Source organism: Sturnira hondurensis, unplaced genomic scaffold (genome assembly GCF_014824575.4).
Source record: "Sturnira hondurensis isolate 20B ecotype Veracruz unplaced genomic scaffold, ASM1482457v3 Scaffold0009812, whole genome shotgun sequence".
Lineage (NCBI taxonomy): Eukaryota > Metazoa > Chordata > Mammalia > Chiroptera > Phyllostomidae > Sturnira > Sturnira hondurensis.
In genome coordinates, this window is record NW_028082443.1 from 500,002 (window position 1) to 517,145 (window position 17,144).

The 17,144-nt window shown below is 53.5% G+C and overlaps 1 protein-coding gene across 6 annotated transcripts; it reads left to right on the forward strand.

Annotated features, from left to right (window-relative positions):
- The first annotated feature begins 8,649 nt into the window (after window positions 1-8,649).
- PEX26 (peroxisomal biogenesis factor 26) lies at window positions 8,650-16,379 on the forward strand. Of its 6 annotated transcripts, none has more exons than XR_005068212.1 (7): window positions 8,650-9,187; window positions 10,148-10,288; window positions 10,701-10,993; window positions 11,678-11,821; window positions 12,812-12,910; window positions 13,576-13,773; window positions 13,997-14,088. XR_005068212.1 is itself a non-coding variant. In XM_037058077.1 (6 exons), exons 1-6 carry the CDS (start codon window positions 8,988-8,990, stop codon window positions 14,098-14,100), a joined length of 981 nt encoding a protein of 326 aa, XP_036913972.1. In that variant the 5' UTR covers window positions 8,650-8,987; the 3' UTR covers window positions 14,101-16,379. The 6 variants fall into 6 exon arrangements, 3 of the variants coding, with proteins under 3 accessions (XP_036913972.1, XP_036913973.1, XP_036913974.1); XR_005068211.1 differs by having other exon boundaries at window positions 13,576-13,794; window positions 13,997-14,087; XR_005068213.1 differs by lacking the exon at window positions 12,812-12,910 and having other exon boundaries at window positions 13,576-13,794; window positions 13,997-14,087.
- Window positions 16,380-17,144: the final 765 nt, after the last annotated feature.

Consider the following 17,144-nt stretch of genomic DNA (forward strand, 5'->3'; position numbering starts at 1 on the left):
AAAGCCTTCTCAGCAACACACCTCTCAGGGGAAAGTGTTTCCTGGTGGGGCCAGGCTCTCGGGCCTGGACTCGCAGGCCTGTCAGGGGGGCTCTGCACATGGGCGTCTCCCGTTACTGTGATCTAAGGCTCAGAACAAGCTGACGGAGAGGTGGCAAGTCTCCCCAACCAGGCCCCTCCGAGCTCACCTGCCGCTGCTCCCCCACACACTCGAACTCGTGTCAGACCCACCTGAACCTGTCGCCTGCCGTCCTAGTGCTTCTCCTTGCTCCGGAAGTTCCTTCTGACAACCCTCTGTCGCGAGCAGAACCGTGTTTGGCCATCGCACCCGGCTTCTCTTTCTGCTGGGAAGTCTCCTTGTGTGTCCCAGCTCAGAGACACCTCTGGTCCACACTCCTGACGCCTCCCGATGTCCGTGCTGCCCTCCGGCACTCGACATCAGACCTCGCCAACCCACTGCTAAAAAGCAAGGGTTTCCCGTCACATTTAGATAGTGACCCTCACACTTCTCGTCCTCCGCAGGTGTGCCCGGACCCCAGCCTAGACCTGACCCGCCTGCCTCCTGCTCTCGGCTCATCTCGTCGTCTCACCCATTTATGTTCACTCTGAGGCTCTGCTCTCTGTCCCCCCTCAGGGGGGAGTGCCCTCCTGCAACAGGCCCCGGGCCGCCAGAAGGCGCAGCCTATAGAGGCCGCAGCGGTTGGTGGACTCACCACTGCATCCTGAGCGGTTTAAACAGCGTCTGGCCCCTGGTGGGTGACAGGTAGCGACATGCTGGATGGAAGTGTAAGTGATCGTATGCTGCCTAGCGTCGTCTGTCTCCTTCTCCCCTTTGCTCTCTCATTCCTTTCACACCCACCCCCTCCCCTAACCAGAAGTATCCTGAGGACAGAGCTCAGGTCTTTTGTCTGCATCCCCCTCAGCACCCCAGGCAGTGACCAAGCCCAGACACTTTAATAAATGTTTGCTGACAGAATGAAGACAGAAGAGGTTCCCACCGGCTTCCCAACAGGCAGGCTCAGCCACCTCCAGGACAGACGCCCAGTGGCCCTGGTCCCACTGGAGTGGCTCATCCTGTCCTCAGCAAGCCCCCTGGGGTGTCCGCTCCTGGAGCAGCAGGGCTGTCCTTCCCCTGTCTCCTTTCTCTCCACCCGTAAGACAGAGGCAGCCTTGGGTGGCACAAGCCCAAACGACCTCAGGACAAAGCAGGGTTCTGCTGAACTCATGGCTGCCTCACAGAGCCAGACCCTTGGGAAAGATTTACGAACAGATCGTGACTTCGGGCAGATGTTGAGCTGACAGAGTTAAATATTTCAGACTTACCTCACCCTCCCTCCCTTCCCTCTCTCTCTCAAGGGTGAGCATGCTGTTCCTCTTCCAAAACTCAGTCCTTCTCCATATTTGGGAATCTGGAGTGGGCTCCCACTGTCTGCTGGGAGCTGTAGTCCCAGGAAGGTGGTGCTTCTCTCCAGTGGCAAGCAGGCCGTGTTTTCCCCAGAGGACGTGTGAAAACAGGAGCTGTGTGTTGGTAGGATAGGGCTGCTGGACTGCTCCTTCCAGGTCTCCTCCATTGGTTCTGAGCAAGGCACCGCCCTTCTGTGACTCAGTGTCCCCATCTGTCAAATGGGGGCATCTCTCTGTTTCTAACTGCCAGGTTGTTGAGTGGAGTATTAGCCAGCACACATTAAATGCTCTGAACTCATTCCAGTGGGGATTGCTTTCTAAGTAGAAATCGTTATATTTAAAAAGGAAAATGTTCATTGTAATTGCCTCCACAAAGCAACTCTTTGCCTGTAGATCAGTAAGATTCCCTTTAATATCTGACTCGCCTCCCACCAGCCCTGCGTTTAAATGGTTCCCTGCATCTCGTTGCATTGTTTCCATCCTCTCTGGTTTCACACCCTCAAGAGTAAATGTCCTCTCTCCTTCCTCTCCGAAAGGAAAGGGTGAGGCCGACCGATGCTGCCCTACGTCCAAAGCACAAGAAAGTTGTACACAGGGATGATTTGTGCCTGATTTAAACTGCACAGACTCGCCTCTTCCTGGCTCATGCCCGAACGTGACCAAGGGCTTGGTCTCTGTGGATGGGGCCAACCTTGTTCCTTCAGGACAAGAAACAGCCTTCATTGCATGATTTTGGGAAGACCTTAATGAGAACTCCTTTCTCTGGAGATTTGATAGAATACGTCTGAGATCAGAGCCTTTAATCCGAGGAGAGAGGCGGGTGCAGCCTGTCCGACATGGCAGTGGGCCCAGAATCCAGACGGTGGGAAGGACCTGGGCCCTAAGCCTTCAGGCTTGTCCTCTCACCCGGGTCATCGTTCTGTAAAATAGAGCCCGAGATGTCCCTTGGTGGGGTTGCAGAGTGCTGTGAAAAGGTTAGTTGTGTTTAGAGATAGTCTGATTAGCAATAGGGAACTTTAAAGTCAGACCCGTTGAGATCAGAATTCTACCTGGATTCGCTGTGGGAATTTGATCCGATTGCCTGACCTCTCAAGCCTGAGCTATGTGACCTCTCAGATGGGGATGGTGAGGGTCCAGGAGATGCGCGTGTCGCGGGCAGAGCACAGAGCTGAGGCACACCGGTGTTCCTAAGTGCAGTGGGGCTGGCACGGACGCAGCAGGTCAATCCGCCGCAGTCGTGACTAGAGTGCACTGTCGTTGCAGGAGCATCGCCCGGTGCCCGTTTCACCATGGCACTTGGTGATGATCACGTAACATAATATAAAGGTGCTTTTCAAAAAAGGTTCCATTTGTTTATTGTTAGAGAGAAAGGGGAAGGGAGGGAGGGAGAGAAACATCAACGTGTGGTTGCCTCTCGAGCACCCCCCACTGGGGACCTGGCCCGAAACCCAGGCCTGTGCCCTGACTGGGAATCAAACCAGCAACCCCCTGGTTCTCAGGCCAGCACTCAGGCCACTGAGCCACACCAGCCAGGGCTGAAGGTGTTTTTTAAGTTGTCAAGTTCTGCACCAAAGTGAGAGAGGCTTAGAATTAAACACGAAGGCAGGAGACAGGCTCCACTGCACCCTCCTTCCAGCATCTGGGCTGTTCAGCTGCTTTCCAGCGACAGAGATCAGTGAATGTGTGCCTTGTCACCAGCAGCAGCAGACCACGTGTCTGTTTTAGGCAGCGGGCAACACCGACATCCACAGAAAGGCCAAAAGGACTTTCGTGACAGACTGTGAGTAAATAAGCCAGGATCCAGGGCAACGCAATTATGCGTAATTACACGTATGTACTTGATGTGTTTTATGGAGGGGTGTTCTTCACCATGTCACCACTGGTCACTCTTGGATGGTGGGATTTCAGATCCTTTTTATTCTCTTTTACTCTTCTGTCTTGTTGGGAATATTTATACTCGGCATGTTCATTTTAGTAAAAAGTTAAGAGACGAACAGAGAGCAGATACTGAGCCATCTGACCTGAGGCTGTAAAGTGCTATCTAGGAGGATCCGTAGGATGGCCTTCCTACACCGAAGTGTGTCTTCTTAGGTGTGGAAAGGGGATTTCTGGCAACAAGTAGCTGTTTGTGCGAGAGCCGTGGCAGCTGCTTGTGAAGAGGAACCAGAGGGACGACCCGGCCGGAGTCAGAGACAAACTTCCATCCCTGTTTATGCCGCAGGCTGTAATGACAGGGTGGTTTCGATCTCTGCCTGTGCCCACACAAACTGCCTTGTTTCCTATGGCAACTGGATTCCTGTTTTTCCACCTCCGTTCTTCCTGGTCCCTTAGATTCTGGCTGTCAGAGAGGGGAATGCACCCACTCATTCACCTGTCCAGGTAGTCACCTTGTGTCATGAGGGATCAGGGCAAGGGAATGGCAAGCTACCTGGAGTCTACTTCCACTATCTCACCACAGTTTAGAACCAGACACACAAAGGACAAGCTTCCTTCCCAGAAGGACACAATGTGGAAGGGACGATGACAGTGTGCCTCACCATTCACAACAATCTTCACCCCAGAGAACTTCCCACAGGCAAGTCCCCACAAGCTTGAAGGCAGCTTGCTGGCTGGGGGTCCATCCCCAAGGAGGACCAGAGGCTAGGGCCAGAGGAGGGCTGGCTCCTTCCAGCTGCCACAAACCACTGGGGACTATCCCCAGAAAAAACTGAGCCGCCATGTATGTGCCACTTACAAAGATTCTGTGAAGGGCGCCTCCTAGGGTTGTACTGTGGTAATCCCAGGAAGGGTCCCCCGTCATCCCTGCCCCAAGCATACCGATTTGATGAGGACAAAGCCAATCAACTGGAGCTTGGCTGAACAGTCCTTAACAATTTTTGACATGAATTCAACGGTCATGGGTTAAAATACATGCTCAGGTGCCTGTCTGCCCCACTCTGCTCGTCACTCTCCCACCTGACATCCTCCTCCTTGTGCTCCAGGACAGACGCTGAGTGGGGTCAGAGTTCTGTCGGCAGTGGGCGCTGGGCCGGAGTGGGAACACTGCAGTGCCCTTGACCTCCTGGTCTGAGAATAGGAACAAAAGCCAATGCAAAGGCAAACCAGCTCCTCTGACTTATTTTAGACTTGTTACTTTATTTCTCTTAGGCCCTGGCCACATGGGACAGTGCTGGGCAAAGATTTGTTTACTTGCTGTACTTGCTGAAATTGACCGAGTGAAATATCCCATGGTAGGGCCGACTGATGCTGCCAGGGTGGCCAGGACAGTCTGCAGGCTTCTGCCCCTTCGCTTCTCCGAGTTCTTGCCGCAGCTTTCCTTTTTGACTTTCATCACCTGGATCAGGCAGAAAATTAAGATTTCTGGAAATTCCAACATTTCTCCCCCCGCCCATCTGTGTTACTTTGCTCACTGTTTTCTGTCAAGCTCAGACAGAGTAAGTGAAAGCATGCTGTCGAGCTGGTATGAGGCGTTAGTTAAGGAGAAAGATGCTGGGCCCACATCTCCTGGATTTAAGTCCCAGCCACGCGCATCTCGTGGGAAAGTCGTGGAGCCTCTCTGAGCCATGGTTTCTTCTTTGACAAAATAAGAATGACCATCAAACTCTAGTCTCCAGGCTGTTGATGGTGAGTTAAGCGTCAAGTACTCAGAACAGCACCAAGCACATAGTTAACACAGTACTGTATGAATTAAGCTATCATTATTACCGCTGTATGGAATACGTAAGATTATGAAGATCTGTTCTTAGACACAAGACAGGTGAGAATTCTGCTGTGGCTACATACATGCAAAGGAGCAAGCAGGGACAATGGAGTTCTGCTCTGGATGACAAGTTCAGGCTTTTAAAGAGAGCCATAAAAATGCCATCTAACCGATAAAGGTCTGGCGTGAGAGAGGCACACCCCTTGGCCATCTGGGAAACACGTTGTCTCCACCCTGCCAATATTTATCTCTGGCTTGCTTCTGGCCAAAGGTCCACTCTGGACATCCCTCTTGCACTCAGACCTTTACCACCAACGTCCCTGTACTAAGGGGCTCTGATTGGCTGAGATGTGCTGACAGGGGCAGGTAGGGATGCTGTGTATTGTCAAGAAATGTAGCACCAGGTTGGGGAGGTCAGGAGAGGCTGGGCTGGCCACAGATGTGGGTGCTTCCAACCTTTGTAAGGAAGAGTCAAGAGTCAGATTCCAAGTCAGAAAGCAAAATTACATAACTTTTAGGTGGACTGAGATTCTTTTTTCTCCTTACTCATTTCACCATATATTATACCATCTCACTGTAGACTAGCCTGAAATATTCCAGTGATTTAAAGAGTTCACTGGGCTGTTAGATGGTCTCTTCTGATCCTCACAGTCACCCTGTGTCTTCAGGTGAGAAACAGGCTCAGAGGAGTTTGGTGACTTTCCAGGAGTCACCTGGCTTAATCACCAAAGGAAACAGAATTCTAACCGGTGTAGTTCAACCTCCCGTCCGGCGCTCTTTCTGCTGCAAAAACACTGATATGTCATGGGTTCCAAGTAGGCTGAGCAAATCCACGTCCACAGGTGAAGGTGACAGACTGAGGCAACTGAGCACCCTGCCTGATGCAAGGGCAAATACCACGTTGCATGTAAAGGGCTGGCTCAATTTGGGGGCATCACAGTGCTAAGTGGTGACACACAGACTACTATGAAGCCCTGCATTGTCAAAAGCCGGTTGAAACACAGAAATAGAACACAACCATATTTTTTAGCACCCCACCCACCCCTTAAATATCTTGACCTCATTTTGGCTGCTATGGTGCCACTAAATGGCAAATTCACTTGTAGCAGGTCTGCTTCTTCTAAGGTTGTGCTGCCCTCTCCTGGGAAAAATGGGGACAGCAAGACACTTCTTGTTAGGAATGAAGGAAGGGGATGTCTTCTCGGTGCTCGGTGCTCCCAGCCTTTTGAAGGGCTCATTATTATTACTGCTGTCATTATTGTCATTATGATAGCTTCTAGGTGCATGCAGCCTTTTGGAGGTGGAGACCCCTCAACCTGCCGAGGTCTGGCTTCTGGTGTTCCTGCTCCTTTCCAGACTTTTCAGGGAAGACTTGTAAACCCGGTCCTGAGGAGCAGATTTTTTCAGTCCAATAAGTATGCTATTACTAACAGTCTTCATCATCTGTGGTCTGTCAGCAGAACAGATGTCCAAACCCGTAAGAATTTTTGAGTTTATTTGAGCCAAACTGATCACAATTGCTAGGAAATAAAACCTCAACATAATGAGAAAATGCTCCAGAAAAGTAAGTTTTGTGCCTTATTTTATACTGTGCAATCAAAAGATGTGTAAGAGAGTTACATGAAATCCTTTGATGATAGATTAGAGAGGGAGAAGAAACCGAAGTGGGGAGATGACTTGGATTGTAGGAAAAGGTAAAATGATAGACACAAGCTTATTTTACACAGGTGGGCACAGGAGAGTTCACAGTCGACTATTAACACAGTGACAGTAACAGTGAGATTTGTGGTCTCCCCCAGTGCGGTGCCTGTGTCCTGAGGTGTCCGGGAAAAAAAATCATTCTGACATTCCAAAGCTGTGTTATTATCATAGAAGCAAAAAGTCAACAGACAGGCTCAGTTAAGGTAAAGATTCATTTTTATCACGGAAAATTCCAGCCTAGGATGTGACTACCTGCCATGACCTGCTGTTGGTTAAGAAATTTTCATCTCAGACAATCCCATGTGGTCACTGTAGGTCTGAGCTTTGGAGGCTACAACACAGGCTTCTCCTGAGCTGGTTGAGGTTAGTCTGAGGGTGGCCGCCTTTCATTTACATGTCACACCTGAGGCAGACCTGAAAAAATACTTTGGCAACTTCGGTTTCAAACCAATCCTCACTTTCCAGGACTCCCTGTTTACCTCTGGAATTTGCTGGATGAGGAAGAGGGAAGCTTCTCACAAATGACCCTGAAAATACGTGGGTCCCAAGGACAGTGTTCCAAAATAAATGGCGACTCCCCAGTTCTGAGAATGGTGACCACATTTTCTCTCTCCTCTGCTGTTCCCAGCCCTGGGTTTACTGTTAGGAAGCAAGGTGGAAGGTAGAGACCAACCCCACCCCCCACTGTTGTCCTTCTCAGTCTCTCTTCTCTATTCTGGTTATTTATCTTCAGCATTTATTACCATCTGACCTACAGCTGTATTTCACTTGCTCGTCCCCTCTATAGTTTCCTTTCCCTGTGATGTAAGCTCCACCAAAGGCAGACGTTTCTGTCTCTTCTGCTCACTGGAGGACCCGCCATTCCTAGAAGCGAGCCTGGCACCTGACGGGTGTTGGAAAAGGACATGTGCAATCGGCAACGCCCCAAATGCATGCTCTTACTGGTGGTCATGGGGTCCAGGCTTCCCTCTCCTTAGGGTCTGGTGGATTTGACATTTCTGCCTCTGCTTTTCAGGAGGACCTTCTGTAAAGAACTGAAGTCCCAGCAGATGGGCGCATCTAAACCTGGTGACAAAGAGGGGTTGTGTGAGGTGAGCTGGCACCTACCCGGGCCTGGCGTGGCTAATCTGGAGGAGCAAGTGCGAAAAGCAGGGAACTGGGGAGAAATTAGAGCCCTGAGAACTCCTTATAATGTTGGGGGGCGGGGCAAAGCCTAGGTGAAGCCCAGAATACACATAAACGCGACTTGCGTGCCAGTGTGGAGTTATTTAGTAATTGTTATTAAAGCTATCACTCTCGGAGTGCCTGCTCTGGAACTTCATTACGAACTGCAAGGCACACCGCACGTGACGTGCTCCGCGCTGACCCCGCACCCAGAGCCTAATGCAAGTTCCGCCCCGTCCCGCAGCTCGGACGGACGTCACTTCAGTCACCAGCCGAGTAGCGGTACTAAGTTGTTTAGATGAGTTCCAATTCCATCTCCGGGACGCGTGGACGATGGGTGTTCCGAGGGATGAACTAAACAGACGCTCTCGCAGCACGGGGCCTGGGGCGAGAGCCCGTGCCCTTCCCGGTCAGCCCTCATCGCGACCCCCACGGGTGCATGGAAACGAGAGTGCAGCTCCGCCTCCATCCTCCAGTCTGGTTGGCAAGGGTTCTAGCTTCACCTCTCAGCATACTCCCTGACTTGAAGCAGTTTACGTTCCCACCGGACTGCGATAGCCCCAGTTTCTGGGGCGCGCGCATCCTGGGGGTTGTAGTCCCGACCTGCCCACCTGCATCAAGAAGGCTACGCAGCCGAGAGCCGCAGAACTCTAACTCCCAGAGGCCCGCGCGCCGCCGGAAGCGTGCCGCCGGGCCGCGCCAGTAAGGAAGCCGTCGGGTGGTTTCGCCCTCGAGTAAGCAGTTCTGTCCGTAGGTAGGAACCCGGATCCTACTTTCTCCCGGCTAGGCGCGCAGCCCTTTTGCACGCCGGGGTGTGGCTTGGATTCCCGGGGTCGGAGAGCCCGGCTCTGGCCTCGGATGCGGCCCGGACTTTTGTCTAGTCTAGCGCTCAGGCCCGGAAAAGGCGGTGGGCGGGGCCGGCGGGACCCCCTGCTTCAATCAGACGGAGTCGGGCTGCCCTAGATCCCCGCGGAGGGGGCCACCCGATCCTGTGCGGTCAGGCCTCCTGTCGGGCTGCTATGAAGAGGAGCCCGCCGACCCCCGCAGCCCCGCCGGGGGGCGACCAGGGCGCCTTGTCGCCCGCGGCGGCCGCGGCTCTGCTGGAGGAAGCGGCGGACCTCCTGGTGGTGTACCTGGACTTCCCCGCGGCGCTGAGCACCTGCGAGCGGGCGGCGCGGAGCCTGAGCGCCGGCGGCCCGGCGGGCGAGCCTGCGGGCGCGTACGTGCGGGGCTCGCTGGAGGGGCGGGGGGATTCGGGCTGTCATTCTCTGCGCCCCGGGAGCCGTTCTGCAGCGGGGGTCCTTGAGGCCAACTGTTTGCCCCAGTGTGATGGCGCCATGGGAGGATGTCCTTTATCTAAAGTATTCGACTTTCCGTTGGCGGACTCAGTCCTTGTCCCATTCCCCGTCCCCAAGTTGTTCACTTCTGGACGTGGCTGAGGAGTGGGAACGGGGTTCTGATCCTCTTGAAGAAGTGGGTTAAAGAATCAACCTGGAAGGCCTGGCCGGGTAGCTCGGTTGGTTAAAGCGTCCTCCCCATGCACCAAGATTGCGGGTTCGGTCCTGGGTCAGGGCGCATACAGGAATCAGCTACTGAATTCATCAGTGAGTGAAACAGCAAACCTGTGTTTCTCTCTTTCTTAAAAATAAAGATTCAACCTGGAGAAAACCTTGTCCTCCATGGCCCTTTCTAATGTGCTGGCCTCTTCTGAGACTTGAGGGCGTCATTTCCCAGTGGGTTGTAAAGTTGGACTCGATCACAGTCATGCTGACCCCAGAACTGGGGAGCCCTGGTTGTGATTTTAGGCGTTGGGGGGCTTGTTGCAGTGAACGCTGAAGGTTGGGATTCTGGTAGCCCGGAGGTGCAGGCCCCATTCCCACCCTCAGGCTCCAGGCGCATTTCTCCACCGAGCATACTGTTGGCCCCAGCTTCCTCTGCACCCCAACGCCTGGCTGGGCAACAGCCACTTTGCCTCTGGGAGGTTCCAGGAACTTCTAGTTTCTAGGAGAACTAGCAGTTTTCTCTCAGTTGGGCCCACCTGAATAGGATGGGGGAGAAGGAGGAGGACGCAGGTGATGGCTGCTAGGCTGGGAGCTGGGGAAGAGCAGCCCTAGGTGGAGGTGTGAATTCAAATGGAGGGGAGCCACCTCCCAACCTGAACCAGGTTCTCTGCTGACAGCTTCTTAGAGGTGAAATGCTCCCTCTGTGTCGTGGGGATCCAGGCCCTGGCGGAAATGGACCGGTGGCAAGAAGCACTGGCCTGGGTTCTTCAGTATTACCAGGTTCCTGAAAAGCTGCCGCCCAAAGTGCTGGAGCTGTGGTAGGTCCTGCTGTGACTCAGTCCATCTTCCAGAGATGAGGGTGTTCCCATCATCCTGCATCTCTGCCTGTATCTCTCCCCTTCCCCACAATTTCCCTCCAAATCTGAGTCTTTCCATTTCTTCCCCTCCCAAGACCTGAAAACATCACTAAAAAACGAGGAAAGGGGATTTAGGAGTGGGTTAGAGGAAAGGGAGAAGGACAGTGGAACTGGGAGGTGTGATGCAGGATGAGAGGGTGGTGGGTCAGAGCAGAGAGAGCTTCTTGCTACTTCCTAGGAACTCCTAACTGTTGCTCTGCCCACCTTCCACAGGGCAGGGCTGGAGGGTGCAGGCAGGAGCTGGAGAGGAGAGGGGGCTGGTGTTGAGAGCAAACCTGCTGTGCAGCGCTGACTGTTCTTTTGGGGGCTGCAGCCTTCTTTTATACAGCAAGATGCAAGACCCTGGAGCTGTGCTGGGAGTGGCCCGTGCCTGGCTCCGAGACCCAGACAACCAGGGCCTCCCAGAGTGCCCAGCCCTGGCGGAGCTGCACCTGTGGCGTGTGCTGCTGCCTCTGGGCCACGTGTCTGAGGCGGAAGAGCTTGTGGGCTCAGTGGCCTTCAGCGAGCAGCAGCGGCTGGACACCCTGCAGGCCATTCGCGCAGCAGGGCACCAGCAGGGACATCAACCTGCTGGTTCTGAGGAAGACCAGCAGTCGAGCCAGGAAGGTAGGGTGTCGGCCTTCTGCAGCCTCTGTCAGGTGCAGCTGTGGACTCTCGCCTGGAGCTGGCCCACTGTGGCATGAGGTCCACTGTGGCATGCCTGGGAGCCGTTCTTTGTATGTGTGACTCCAAAATCCCAGGCTAGGAAACCCGTGGAGTTACTGAAAAAGCCAGACCCTCTGATGTCAGCAGTGGAAGGAGAATCTCCATATGGGGTCTCAGGGTCTTGACACTTTTCTCCTGAAAGTCACCCTCTCCTTGGGGCCCTGTTGTTGGATCTCTCACCTGTGTCATGCCGGCCTGGGGCCGTTACCCCTCCTCTCCGTGCTGGCACAAACGTGGGCACAGCTGAGACTTGAGACGTGCTAACCTGACACTTGAGATTGTTGCTCTGTGTGGCTCTCTGTATGCAGCTTAGGCCAGAACAGAACGAATGCTCTAGAATAATGAGGCTATTTAGAAAAATACCAGATAGGCCAGGTTTACCTAGCTGAGCAGATGTGGCCTGTTGAAGTCCTTCCTTGACGTGACACTCAGGTGGCCCAGTCCATCCTTTGGAACCACTTAACAAATCTCAGGAGTAAATCAGTTTTGTCACCTTTGGTTTATCTCACAACCAAGTTCAAAGCTCAGATGTAAGGAAGTGGTTCCCGTGATTTACTCTGCAGTGACGCTCTGTCTCCCTGCCAGGCACTTCCCACAAGCTCCTGTCACTGCTGATGCTGCTTCGCCGGCTGTGGGCCTCTGTGGTGGGCCACATTGCATCCCTGCCCTTCAAAAAGAGCCTCCTGGCCACCCTGGTCCTCTGCCTCCTGCTGGTGAGGTTCGACCCAGGTGAGTGCCACAGCCTGCGTCCCTGTCCACCTTTTCAAGCAGGCGTAGACGGGCTGGCTCTGTAAGGAGGGGTTGCTGGGCCTGAGCAGGAGCCAGCTTGCCCCCAGGAGAGACTGGCAGGGTGCCTGGGAGCAGTCCACCTGCTGACCCCGGACATAACTCTGAGTCATGGTCACCTATGCCAGCTTCTCCTTTATCCAGGGTGAACCCAGAATAGAACCTCAGAGTCCAAGAATCTGCCTCATCATAACCTTTTTAAAGCTGTCAATTTAACATGTTGGAAGTTGTAAATGAAATACATGTACTTTTTAGAAAATGTGGAAAATAGGGAAGAGTATAAGGAAGAAAACACATCACCTGTAAGTCTGCTATTATAAGGGCTATACTCAGCCTGTCTCTGTGGGTAGAGCTACATGGACCCGGGTGGATTTTGCACATCGTGAATATTCTTTGAAACACGGCTTTAAATGGCCAAATAATATTCCACCTTGTAGAGGATCCCGCAGTTGATTCCAGCAGCTCCCCACTGCAGAGTGTTGTCACGGTCTCGTGCTGTGTTGCCCGCAGTGGGGAAGGCACACCGGAGCTCGCTGGGTGCTCTGTGGGAGCAGTGTCCCCACCCCTGCCATCTGAAGGGTTGACTCTTCAGGAGCGGGAGCCCTGGACAGGGGGGGTCGGCGCACATGCGTTCACACTTGTTTCTCGGTTCCTCTGTGAGTTGTGATCTGATCTCCACTTTTCTCATGAATGTAGACTTAGGTACAATTATGTAACTTTCAGAGCTGGAGGAAAACTGGAAACCCTCATTCCAGGCCCTTTATTTTCTTTTTCCTTTCTGGTTGAGAAATATGAGGACCCCAGAGAAAAGTGACTAGCCCATAGTCACAGAAACGATTTAAAACTGCCAGTTCTCAGTTTAACCTTCAGGTTTCTGTCCCCCTCCCTCCTTTCCCTTTCTCTAAGTCAGTGAACTTTTCTTGTGTAATATAGCTCAGGGATGTCCCTTTCACCCCTTCGCTGAACGCCGAATAGGAATTCCCTCTAAGGAGCTCTGTTTGCTTCAGCGAGGCATCACTAGTGAGCTGTCAGGTAAGTGAGGGTGGATTTGTATTCGTTCATAGCTACCCTCTGACTTTCTGCTTTGTACCAGGGACTTGGTAAAAATTTAGAAAAACGTTTTTTGGTTTTTATAAACCTGTTAGTCTCAAACACTTGTCCCTAAGTGTGTGTGGCAAAGGGCCATTGGAGCTGTTTGTAGGGCTGCTCAGACATCTTTAGAAGGGCCCTGGCTGGGGGCCCTGCCTCCCCCCATCCCATCCTGACTCTCAGCAGGGTCCTGTGGGAGAGGAGAACCAGCGGGTGGTGGGCGGGCTGCAGTTAGAACCCAGCAGGAAGGATATGCAGAAGGTAACCCCTTGGTAGCTTTCTTTAAAAATAACATTTTCCTTTTAAGAAAGAAAAAAAATCAGCCCTGGCTGGTGTGCCTCAGTGGATTGGGTGCCAGCCTGGGGACCAAAGGTTCGCTGGTTTGATTCCTAGTCAGGGCACAGGCCTGGGTTTCGGGCCAGGTCCCCAGTGGGGGGTGCATGACAGGCAACCACATACTGATGTTTCTCCCTCTCTTTCTCCCTCCCTTTCACTCTCTAAATAAATAAAATCTTTAAAAATAAAAGAAAGAAAGAAGTAATTCAAATAGTCAAAAACCAACTCAGCTTTAACTCCAAAGAGGTAAAATTTACTTTATGTTATTGCAGTATAATTAACATGATACAAATGGGTGACACTGTCACACGGCTCCAAATACGAGATACAGAAATCAATGTAGCAGAAAGTCTCTTCTCAAATCCATCTCATCAAAAACAGCCACACTAGCCGTTTTCATACATCAAAAAGATGAAAACGTAATACGGTTGAATCTTTTTCTCAGCATATTTAAGGCTCTTGTAATCCAGGTGAAAAGAGTATATTCCAGAGTATGTCCTAGAGAAAGGGAAATTCTTCGTCCCTGGGGGTGGGGGGGTGGGGAGGAGCCAATAACATGAAGCATCCAAATCTGCTTTAAAAATCCTGCCGTGCCCGGTGCCTGGGTTGCAGAGCTTCTGTGGCGGGACGTGGGCTGAGTGTGAGGAGGAGGAGGGAGGGTTGCCGGTGGCTGACAGCTCTCTCTCTCTGCAGCCTCCCCGTCCACCCTGCCCTCACTCTGCAGGGTGGCTCAGCTGTTCCACCGAATCCGAGGGGCTCTGCTTTCTCCTCTCCACCAGCCCCCCATCTTCGACTGAGTGGCCTCTGTGGCTCCGCCCTCCACTACCTGCATCAGAGCCGCCCGTCCGGGGCTCCTTTCTTGCTGCTGGCTGGGCCCTGGGTGGGGAGGCAGCTCTTTCTCGCTGTGTGGAGGCTCCCCGTCAGCACCCACTTCGGTTGCTGTCAGACGGTCACACAGAGACGAGTCTGGGCCAGAGTGCACCAGTCCTTGGGATCAGTACCCCCATACCCAGGGGCCCCTCGTGGTTTGGGGATGCGGTACGTCCATGGAACATTCCACCCCCAGCTCCGAGTGTTGATGAAGCTGAAGTTCAGAAAAGCCCCTTGGAAAATTGTCCCCAGGAGGCCTGTCACTGAGCCAAGCAGGACAGAGAGGGCATCTCTCCCTCCCCTGCTCCTGCCCATGCCCCTGGTCTGGTGGTCTCTGAGCACTCTTCTGTGGTCCTGCCTTGGGCTGGCACCTGCTGGGGCTCCGGTCTGTTCAGACCAGGGCCTGGCTCTCAGAGCTACCTGGGGACTGCTGAGTTTCGGTGAGTCCACTCCACCCCTCCCAGCAGGGAATGTGACCCAGCCAGTGCTCCTGGGCCCCAGCGAGCTCTTCCAGGTTGTCTGGGTGAGCCCTGCTCTGCTCCCCTAGTGCCGCCACCTCATCTCCACCCCACCCCGCACCGCGGGGGAGCCCTGCACTTTGTCCAGTGGCCTTTTCTCTAGGCTCTGCCTGCACCTGGTGGGCACCATGGCTGACTCCCTCTCCGTGTCCTGCTCTAATTAGGATCTATTGCTTGTGTAACGCACACATTTTCCTGCTTATGTGGCCTTGAAAAGTGGGCCGGCCTTAGAGGCTGAGAAGCCAAAAACAGAACTGGGTGATCAGGAGCTGGAGGGACAAGCAGAGGACAGACAGGCTTTGGAAGACAGTGCTGTCACCGGCCGAAGGCATCCTCCACATTTCTGTGCAGGTAAATGTAACACACTTACTGCCCCAGGACAGGGCTGGACTTCCGGGCTGAAGGCCACCTTGTCCTTCAGCCCCTGGACCTCTGTCTGCTGAAGCTGAGAACAAAGTAGGTGCCTTTAGCTTTCCCTGGATTGGTTTTCAAAAGGCATCACCGTCTCCTAGGTCAGATGGGTGGAGTAAGTCAGCTTCTTGAGGTTAAGTCCCCAGGCTGTGCTCCAACTAGGAAACAAGTCCTCAGGGGGCAAGTTTCCTAAATACCACAGCCCCAGGGGGAGGGGGGCAGGGAAGCATTCCGATATCCTTCAGAGCGACTTGTTAAAATGAAAATCCAGTCCTGCTCACTGCCAGGACACAGTTCTGTGAGGCTTCCCAGGCACTGGGGTTGGCTCACACTACCTCCCGCCACGCAGGCCTCTGTCCTTACACATGCGCCCCCCCAATATACCTGTGCTGTGCCCTCGGGAGTGTTCAGCCCCGCCTTTCTGCCTGCTGAGCCCCATAGCCTTCTGGACCACGTGAGGTTACCCCTGGGAATCCCTTCTCAATGTCCCCTGCTTCCAGCCCGTTTCATATCCTTTCTGCCGTAGTGACCCCATGGCCTCGTGGCTGTAGAATTTCTGTCCCTCGGGGTCCTGTGAGCTCTTTGTAGCTGGGAGGCACGGCCTGCTGCCATGTTGGAGATCACCTTTGGGCCCTGCTCCACCGCCAGCCACTTGTGGGGCTGCTGGAACGAGGTTGGACCTCTCAGCCTCCGTGTCCGCCCAGGGGATGAGGCGTCGAACCTGCTGTTTTGACCAGAGCAGGAGCCCTCGGGAAGGGCTGTGTCCCGGTTGCCTGGCTGTGTGCCAGGGAGGGGGGTGTCCAGAGGTGTGTGTGGGAATGAACCGATGCAGCTGGTAAGACGAGAGGTGTGGGGCTTGTTTTGTGAGAGCCCTGAGTGTGAAGCAGCACTGCTGTGCCTGCAGAACCTCCCAGGTCGTTTGGTGTCTGTCCTGAATGCCGCCCACCTGCCGCCTCGGCCAGACAAGGGCCCAGGCCAGGACTTCCCCAGGATTCTGACTTTTCTCAGGATGCAGGCTTGCCCTCCTGTCTGCCTTCAGCTCTGGATGTAACGAGGTCAGAGAACCCGGCACCTGTGCTGCCAGGTGGTGGCCATGGCCACAGGTGGTTCTTGAGCCCCCGAAATGTGGCTGGACCAGAGTGAGATGCTCTTCACACTACAGTACATGTGGACTTGTGTGGACTTAGAACTAAAGAAAAGGGAAGCTCACTTTTTATACTGATTGCTTGTTAAAATGATGTTTTGGATATACTGGATTAAAAAATCTATGATTAAAAGTAATTTCATCTGTTTTACTTTTTGGTGGGGCTACTAGAATGTTTTAAATCACACACGGCTCACCTTGTACTTTCCCACATTTCGAAGCAGGCCCCGAGGGGGTGGGAGTGAGGAGAGTGGCAGCGTGGGTAGGAGTTGGGTGGGATGTGGGGTCTGGGACAAGGGGCTGGTGCAGCCCCTTCTGGGTAAGGTGAGGAAGCTGAGGCCCAGAGAGGTGACTGATGCGCCCCAAGTCACACAGGCTGGACAGGACCGTGGGCTCGTGCCCCTCTAGCCCCCTGCTCCCTGCCCTGCCTGTGGCTCTGCCTCACTTGCCCTAAAATCCGTGCCCTCTGGCTGAGGCTCACTGTTAATATGCTGATGTGTCTGGGGTGAGTCGGTCAGTGCTGCATGGTTCTGAGAGTACGGCATGGAGCAGATATTTAAAGTTTAGGGGTGCTGAGGAGGGCTGGAGTGGGTAATGCCCTTCTGTGGTGTGGTGGGAAGCGGGGGCAGATGGCCTGAGGTGGGAGGGGTAGGAAATTAGGCCTCAGTGGGCAGTAGTGGGGGGAGTAGGAGGCAGTAGGAGAACCCCAACTTCTGCTTCTGGGGAGGAGAAGGGATTGGAGTCGCTCACAGCTTTGTGCAGGTGACCCCCATTTTTCTGCATGTGTTTTGTAGACTTTAAAAATAGACTTGAACCCGGCAAGTCTTGAGTTACATATAAGCTAGGAGTTCAGAAGTTACCAAAGGGTATTCACGGTAAGAACACCCCCCCACACCCC